The following is a 9,438-nucleotide window of genomic DNA, read 5'->3' as shown; positions in this document are numbered from 1 at the left end:
AAGGTGGAGAGTACAGTCCTAATGGCTGACTTTAAATTAAAAAAGCTCAAAGGCTTAAAATCTTGCCTTTGATACCAAATTTAGATTTGTATCATTTAATAGATGGGGTCATAGTAAAGCCCATTAGGGCCAGTTCTTGTGCTCTCTCGCCCCTCCCCTCTCTCCTCCCACCGCTTCCTGCAGGTGGTTCTGGCTCTGGATCTGTGGTTGGAGTCACCTGCTGCCTCCATGTTCCTGCTCCACACCCTCTGCTACAATTCTCCATGTCTATGTCTGTCTCTCTCTCTCTCACCCCCAACCGGTCGAGGCAGATGCCCCCCTCCCCCCCCCACCCTGAGCCATGGTTCTGTTCAAGGTTTTTGCCTCTTAAAGGACATTTTTCCTTGCCTCTGTGGCCTGGTGCTTGCTCTTGGTGGGAACTGTTGGGTTTCTGTAAATAACATCACAGAGACCTGCTCTTTATGGAAAGCGCAATGAGATCAGTGTTGTTGTGATTTAGCGCTATATAAATATAACTGAATTGAAAATTGAATTGAAGTACCACGCAGGTCCTATCAAGAGTTTTACTAAGTCAGTACCACATAGAGTGTATTCTCCTGTCTTCCCACTGCAGTGGTCTGTACTCCACATGATGAGCTTTTAAAATAGACCGATTCTTGAAACAAAAGAAGGTCTGACTGTCACCAAATAGACCCTTGGGACTCAACCAACCAGAAACATGGGGGCGACCCTCACGCTCACACAGTAGGGCGTGCACCCCCCCCCCATGTAGGCTGAATCTTTGGCAGCGGCCGGGGTTCCAATCCAAGGTGTGCCCATTTGCTGCACATCATCCCCTTTCTCTCTATCTAAACTATCTAATAAAAATGGAAAGGAAAAACCAGAAAATATATTAAAAAAAAATTAAAAAAAACGGGAACATACTTTTAGAAGGTCATGTTAAGAAAACAATTTGATCTGTGGTGTGCAGTCAGACTCCATGGTACATGCGATTTACTTCCGTCATGGTATTAAACATAAAAAAAACAAGATGTCATGTATGTGTATGAATATATGGAGCTCCGAAAAACCATCAGTAAAACATTGATTGATTAAATGATTAAATATGCGCCAAGACAAAAAAGCAATTGCGCTTTTTATGAGACAAGATGTAGATGTGAATGCAAAACAGAGCAATCCTGACACTTTATTGCCCCGATCTGAATGTCCCACAATCAGGAAAGACATTAGCTACCCAGCTACCGCCCCACTTGTTGCTATGTCAATACTATAACAAAGGCCGAGCCGCTTCTCGCATCAGTATATGAGCCAGTTAAATGAAAAGGTCACAACATTATTGCACTTTAGTTCCACGCAAAACATCTCAGCAGTGGTCGCTGCGACCTATTTTGCACTCCCTTGAATGAATGGATACGCTGTATACTTCAGGAGTAGTCAGGGCTTTGACTGGTTACCCACACCCTGATAAAGACCAGACTGAACAGAAAGGAACCTTCTAATAGCTTCCGAACACCAATGCTTCACTCCTACACTCGCAAAAGTCTTGTTCCAAGGCCAAAACCTGCTCCGTTCCTCTAACTCTATTGTTCTCTTGTTATTTTTCTCCCCTCCTCTCTCGGCTGTCGGTCACAATGAGGAAAAACAACCGGCAGTCGGTATCCTGTGCACAAGTGCTTCTTCCTTGTACCTGGATCTTCAGCCGTCATCGTATGTGTGTCCCCATGTGCACGTGTGTCCGTGCATAAGTCACCCGGACAGGCAGGCGGTAAAACGCTGGCACGCACAAGCATGTTTGTGTGCTTCATTTAAATCTGTGCTGTTGTCAGTCGTTGAAGCACAAAATAAACGAGCGGCGTGTTTATTTCCTAATTAATAACACTGTTTTTTTGTCATGTCATTCTGCTTTATATATAAATGTGTTGTACAAATCTCACCCAGCTGTGTTTTTGCAGTATTGTACTGTATATACAGCTGGGATGGAGCTCAACCAGCAATCAGGGGGAAATCACACCTGTCAAGTGTGGCATTCACTGGCAGCAGGATATTTTTCTCATCTGTCACAGCCGTGTGTTTGGCCTCAAAGGTCAGCCCGCGTAAAGACAAAGGACTATCACCTGTGGACCTCGACTTGGCCGAAGCTTCATCCACTAAATCGCAGCTCATGTTCTCCGAGGGCTTCTGTGCCGATGCCAAACAAATCTAGTACGCAGAGAGAGATAAACAAAGTAAACATGACGAAGCCATTAAAAACTAATCTGTTTCCCAAAAACTGACTCAGGAAAAAAAAAACGTTGTAGCATTTGCTGAGATCAGGACAATAACTGATTAAAAAACATTGTTAATGAGGGATTCAGGTGGTCCTATAAGTGACATATTGTTAATAATAATTACAGTGTTTTCACTCTGAAAACCTGAAATACACACACATACAGTACTCAATACCTATACATGCACTAAATGGAGTGATGTCAGAGTGAGGGGGGGCTGCCCATGGAAAGGCACCGCAAGTAGTTTGGGGGTTCGGCCTGGCTCAAGAGCACCTTGGCAGCGCCCAGGAACCTCTCCAGCTACCAGTCCACCACCATACTTTGGTCTGTGTGGGGACTAGAACCGGCGACCTTCCGATTCCTAACACTACTCCCCAGGTCAATAAGAGATTCAGGTGGTCCTATAAGTGACATATTGTTAATGTATGTTTGTATTGTGTCTTTTAGCTCACATAAAGCTGCAAAACGCTACATTTTCTGAAAAAAAAAAAGAATAACATTGAAGTGTCAATTTAGGAGTAACCAGTAAAACTGAAATGTCTGTTGAAATGGAAAACCTGGACGAAGTTAGGAATAAGACAGTGTAAGCATTGAAAGCAGATTTGTGTATCATTTTAAGCAAATTCCTAAAAAGAAAAAGAAAAAAGAAAAGAAATGCCACCTTTTTTGAGTTCCAGGACACCTCCTGTGTCTTCTGGAGCAAGGAAGTGGTGCCATTTGGCTAAAATGAGCAAGCGCGACTTTGATCTCCTCTGCCGACTGGGGACCTTAAACTAATCACATCACATTCCATTTTCCAACTGTGTATGAATAAATAAAGATTAGATCGCTAACATACTGTGAAAAAGAACCTGGTGTTCTTGGAAAGCCGAGATGCTCCATCTTCTCCTTTGCAACAGGAGGATGTTGTGGTTTCATGTCCACCTTGTCCTCCCTGCGTAGTGTCCTCCCAGACGCTCCCAGGCTCTGGAACATTTCTGTTTAAAATCATTATCGTCCATCTCGACCAACACCGGGTCTGCTCCAGATATCTGGGAAGGAGTCCGCCCTGTTTTGGCTTTCCGTCCAACGCTGTGTTTAAATATGAGATTTGCGTGACATCTGTTTTAATGTCAGACATACACACTGTTGTGTGTAAATGTTTGGGTCAGTCCAGGGCCCCCCCCAAAAAAAGAAATGAAGCAAATACATCCGAGCATTTGTTTGAACCTACTCATGTTATGGCTGTAACTGACAGCTTTACACAACACGTCGGCTACCTCGACAGAATGAGTGCTTCTAAAACGGAAGAAGGAAGAACAATTGTGTGAAATAAAAAATGCATTAATGCGCTTATGGTATATCTAAAACCACCAGGTATTATTAATCAAATAGTTTGGAGAAATGGGTATGCTTATTCTTTTTCTTTCTGAGAGAGTTAATGTTAGCTTACTGCTAGTCTAACAACAACAACTCAAAAAACCCACTTTGTTGGTTCTACATTTCTGTTTGTATATGAATTAAACAAATAAGATCAAACGTGTTAATTAATGAGCATTAGCGGCTATATTTAGCTGTGGACAAACAGGCTAGCTGTTTCTTTGTGCGTCCAGTCTTAGCTAAGCCAACTGCCGCCGGGCTCCAATTAGCTAGCTAGCATACATTTTACTGTGCTACTATTATCACTATTGCTATTGCCCCTTATGAGGTCATAAGGGGAAGGTTACCTCCCCTTTCTCTGCTTTGCCCGCCCAGAGAATTGGGCCCACCCATGAGAGAGAGACATCATGGCTTTCAAACGAGCAAAGTGGCAGTTGGTCAAGGCCACACCCCCAGCCTCCACCTTGCCCCCCCCCCTGTAATTCTGCACCGAGGCTGAATTTTGGGAAAGAGACTTCAGATACAGTATTAGAGGACCACTAAGGTCTATATAAAAGAGACTTCAGATCCAGTATTAGGGGACCACTAAGGTCTAAATATAAGAGACTTCAGATCCATTATTAGGGGACCACTAAGGTCTATATAAAAGATACTTCAGATACAGTATTAGGGGACCACTAAGGTCTATATAAAAGATACTTCAGATACAGTATTAGGGGACCACTAAGGTCTATATAAAAGAGACTTCAGATCCAGTATTAGGGGACCACTAAGGTCTATATAAAAGATACTTCAGATACAGTATTAGGGGACCACTAAGGTCTATATAAAAGAGACTTCAGATACAGTATTAGGGGACCACTAAGGTCTATATAAAAGAGACTTCAGATCCAGTATTAGGGGACCACTAAGGTCTATATAAAAGAGACTTCAGATACAGTATTAGGGGACCACTAAGGTCTATATAAAAGAGACTTCAGATACAGTATTAGGGGACCACTAAGGTCTATATAAAAGAGACTTCAGATACAGTATTAGGGGACCACTAAGGTCTATATAAAAGAGACTTCAGATACAGTATTAGGGGACCACTAAGGTCTATATAAAAGAAACTTCAGATATAGTATTAGGGGACTACTAAGGTCTATATAAAAGGACTTCAGATACAGTATTAGGGGACCATTAAGGTCTATATAAAAGAGACTTCAGATATAGTATTAGGGGACTACTAAGATCTATATAAAGGAGACTTCAGATACAGTATTAGGGGACTACTAAGATTTATATAAAAGCATCCAAAGAGCACCATGTCATGGGACCTTTAAACAAATTGCCAAATATACATATATATTCAAGGGCATGTGTGTATGTACTGTATGTGATTAAATGGTATTGTATTGCAGTAATTTCTCATTTATTTCTACTGGTATACATTCATATATCGTGACCTTTTATTTATTTATTTATTTATGGTTTGTTATAATCTGTTTCCCGTGTCACTTTTGGGCCCAAAATCATTTCACTGATGCTGAAATAAACACAAATTAAAAAATTAGATCCTCCCACTTTCTAAAAACTCTGATTCCGGTCCACATGTCTGAAGAAAGTAGTGTTTGTACAGCTTCTAAATGTTCCCGAGACAGCTAAAAAAAAAAAAAAAAAAAAGGCTAAAAAGTAAACTTCTTGGAGGATGGAGAGACTTTCAATCATTCTCCTGGCTTGTAAATGTGTAACAAAGGAGAAAATATAAACAGTTGGATGTATTTCCACTTCATATGTCCATCCCTTGATTCTCTAACTAAGGTTTAGTTAAAGATCCTAAGTATCTGTTACAGGCGTGTCTGTAGGGGGCCTTAATGGAGGGTGTGAAACCAAACCAAAGCCTGCTGATGTTACCCGGGCATGTTCTTATCATTTTGAGGCTGCAGTGATAACAGCTCTCCACCCTCCATTCATGGGCAGACCTGGGCTGTGGTGGACAAAAGCTGGTGGATGAAAGAGGGTCCAAAAAACAAGTCAGTAGGTGAAGTGTAAGTGGACACTACCGTTTCATCTTCAGCGTGACCTGCGACCCCCATCAGGAAAACACAGATGTACACAGACAACTGCCACCGCCTCCTCCCTTCTCCTCCTTCAGTGTGCATTTCCCCTTTAAAGTATGAACAGTCCTGGCTGCTCGCTCTGTCTCCCTTGCCGTGTGTGGTGAGGCTGCTGTGGCTGACTGGACTGAAAGGATTTTAAAGGATAGAGAAGACAATCCTGTTATTTATGGTGCCTATGGATGTGACATGCAGGGGAACAGGCTCCAAGTTATCGAATCTAAAGCATCCATGATTGGATGGATTGTCCCTAAAAGGTAAATGCATTGTTGTTTTAATGTTTTAAAAAGTTGATGTGTGTTTGTCTGTTTAAAAGTCGCATAATTTCTACTAAATTACATCTACAATACATGGGTTGCAGGACATACAATGCAACCGACCTGCATTAAAGCAGTAATGTTGAAAAAAACAATTTGTGCCTGAGTATTCATCTTGTAAAAACCCTTTAAAGGCAGTATTTGTTAAAACTGCAACAGGACTTTGCTACTATGAAATTCCCTATGTTGAGTAAATTGTCATTGGAATTACTGGCATGTTGCAATGTGTATATGTAAGATCAACATCACATACAGTGTTGGCTTTTGCACATAAAGGATTATTGCACATTGCAAACACTACTAATGGACATAAAGTGTGATCATAAACGCATATAGACATGTAAAACCATGAATGAGTAGTACATTGCAGTACAAAGCAGAGTGTAACTCCAGAATCCTCGTTGATGAATAATTGAATTTCAGCACCCTTACGTCCATTTGTATGCCCTCTAACAAAGGGTTAAGTAAGGTGATGTGTGGTAGAAGTGGGTAAAAATACAAACATCCTCCCTTTATTTCAATAAGGAGGGTTCCTGCTTTTTAATTCCTAATGAAAGTTAAGTAAAACAATGATGTTAAGCTGTAAGAGAGGTTTCTATAACTGTATCTTCCTGATATCCAGAGTATACCCGGTCAAAGCCTCCCAGTGTTATCGTTCTCCTCTCTTTCTGGTTTGGTGCTACAATCCATCTCTGAAAATCCACTTTGCTTAACCGCCTGCTGCATTTTCTAATAAATCCAATTTTTCATCTCCGCTCAAATTGCATTCCCTCTGCAAGCTTCTCCAAGCCTGTTTATGCTTGTTGAGTAATGACAACAAACTAGATGTTTACACGAAAGGTTAACAAAAAGCTCAAGCTCATGAATCTAACCCTAACCATTACTCACACACAGTTCAGCTTTTGTGGCCACGGCCGCCACTTTAACAAGGCTTCTCCTTCCCTGTAGGGTGGCTGTACCTTGATGGGAGTGGAGCCGGGCTGCAGAGGGGAGGAGGTCTGCAGACTACACATATGATGGACTGGAACGACTCACATGCTCTGCTCTCTGGGGAGCAGCTCATCTTTGCCATCACCATACCGCTGTCGACCTCCATCATCTTGGCCAACCTGGTCATCATCTTGGGCATCGCCTGGAACCGCCAGCTCCACAACACAACCAACTACTTCTTCCTCAGCCTGTTGGTGGCAGACATGTGCACCGGCGTGGCGCTGCCTTTCATACCATTAATGGGCCTGAACCGGGCGTTGAGTTCCAGTTCCTGCCTGGTGGCTCACGTTTTCCCAAACTTCCTCTTCCTGGCGTTCCTTTTCAACCTGGTGATGGTCCACTATGAGCGCTACATTTGCATCGTCGACCCCCTGTGTTACAACAACCTGTGGATGCATCGCAGCTTTCCTCTGGCGTTGCTCGTGGTTTGGGCTCCACCACTCCTGTACGCATCCCTACCTGCTTTTGGTTGGAATAACTGGACGGGGCCCGATTGGAACGGATGTTGTGCAAGTAGCCCGGACATAACGCTTCTTCCAAACTGTTCGACAAACAAAACCATGTGCTGCTCGTACAGGCGAGTGTTCCCCAACGCTTTCATCTACTTGGAGGTGTACGGGCTCGTCTTACCTGCTATTCTCACCATCGCCGGCATGGTGGGCCACGTTTTGTGGATTACCCGTGGCCAGCTGAAAGACATTTGTCGCCTTCATCGTTCAGTGGAGCGGGGAAGTCAGGCCTCGGAACGAGAGCAGAGGCTCAACATGCGGTACACTCGCTGCCTGGTGGCGGTGTCGCTAACCTTTCTCGCGTGCTGGGTACCCTACCTCATTTACATGCACGCCTGCATAGCCTTCTTGATCAGCGACACCAAGAGGAGCTCCACTACTCACATTGTGCTGTCGTGCACCGGTATCGGAAGCATGGCGGTGGTGCCGCTGGTGCTCGGCCTGGCTAACAGGCAGTACACGGAACCGGCGTTCAAACTTCTCCAGAAACTCAGAGACAGATGGAGGCGAAGGACGCAGGGATCAGAGGAGGTGGCAGTCTGAGAAAAACACTGACGAATGTATATGAAGGTTAATCTGGAAGAAATCGACTTGCTGAGTTTGATGCCCACATTATATTGATCAAGGCCATTGCATTGATGCTTTCACAATTTATTTATCAATGTTACTTAAAAACATTCACGTATTGTTTTACACTGGGTTTGCAACGATCCTCTCTGTATGTAGCTTCCCATTTAACAATATTACTGTATCAGGAGATAAGGAGATGTAATTGAAAAATTAATGAAAGTCAGTAAGTGTTTTGGTCAGGACAACATTAAAACCAACCATTGTCTCAAACAAGCATCTTTTGTCCTAATGTCAGTGTGCTAACTTGATCACAATGCTGACATGCTGATTTTTCACTTGTATAACAATACCTATAATGGTAATTGTCATTTTGAGAACATCACTGTACATCACTGTAAATATAGCTCAATTCAGCTCAAATATAGCTGATTCTGATTCTGATTCAAAGACTTACAGTATATCCTCACTTCTCTTTGCGCTGGCTGCTCTGGATGTCTTAGATTGCCTCCCATCTGTCACCCCCCCCCCCCTCAAATGGTTACTCCCACTTCCCTCACCGTGCAGCAACATGCAGGAAAGAACCGTGACGTGAAAACCATGCGTGCATGTTAGTTTCTTCCATATTTAGATACTCTGTTACCGGAAGGTTAAATACTATAAAAGCAGGCTTCAGAGAAACATCTGCTGCTTCCAAATAATTGGATTTGGAGACTCAAAGTTATATTTGTTGTAAACTTCCACTCAAGGGAAATGAGATTTTCATTTGAGACTTGATTAAACACAGTATATGTGTTATCAGAAAACAGAATATTTGATTGATCCCCCCCTCAGGGAAATTGGGAAGTTCGCAGTTGATCACAGTCAGATTTAAGGTAAAAAAAAAAAGTGTATGAAGTAACATAGCTAACATGCAAGAAATAAGAGAAGAAGTAAAGTAAAAGTAGGTTAAGAAGATGTTACTACAACAAATGCTATGGGAGTGGTACAGTGGGAACAGAAGTAGCAGCAGTGAGGCTGTAATAATGTCAGAAATACTATTTGTCTGGAGAAGCAGTCAATTAAATTAAAGAGCAAACAAGGTTTGAACTGTTGTGGGGCATTAGGAGCGATGAGATATCACCATGGGGTCAGGGTACACTGGGTGCGTCTGTAGTCCTTTGTAATTGTTGCTTTGCTGAGTCATGTTCCAGCATGTGTCCCACATTGGAACATTGCATACGTGTGTGTCCATAAGACCGAGGAGAATCAGGAGAGGAGGAGGAGGAGGAGGAGGAAAGAAAAAATGAAGACAGGATGAGACTGTCGAACTCCAGCTCCTAATGACCGA

General features: G+C 42.8%; 1 protein-coding gene across 1 annotated transcript; it reads left to right on the top strand.

Annotated features, from left to right (window-relative positions):
* The first annotated feature begins 6,907 nt into the window (after positions 1-6,907).
* On the top strand, positions 6,908-8,301 carry gpbar1 (G protein-coupled bile acid receptor 1). The gene has a single exon (XM_032506650.1). It carries the CDS (start codon positions 7,056-7,058, stop codon positions 8,082-8,084), a length of 1,029 nt encoding a protein of 342 aa, XP_032362541.1. The 5' UTR covers positions 6,908-7,055; the 3' UTR covers positions 8,085-8,301.
* Positions 8,302-9,438: the final 1,137 nt, after the last annotated feature.

This window comes from Etheostoma spectabile, chromosome 24, assembly GCF_008692095.1.
Source record: "Etheostoma spectabile isolate EspeVRDwgs_2016 chromosome 24, UIUC_Espe_1.0, whole genome shotgun sequence".
Taxonomy (NCBI): Eukaryota; Metazoa; Chordata; class Actinopteri; order Perciformes; family Percidae; genus Etheostoma; species Etheostoma spectabile.
Note: the sequence above shows the minus strand (reverse complement) of the source record. Positions and strands in the feature narration are given on the sequence as shown.

What these genes read in the sequence shown, in the direction of transcription:
- gpbar1 (XM_032506650.1), top strand. Translation starts at nt 7,056, where the DNA reads ATGATGGACTGGAACGACTCACATGCTCTGCTCTCTGGGGAGCAGCTC.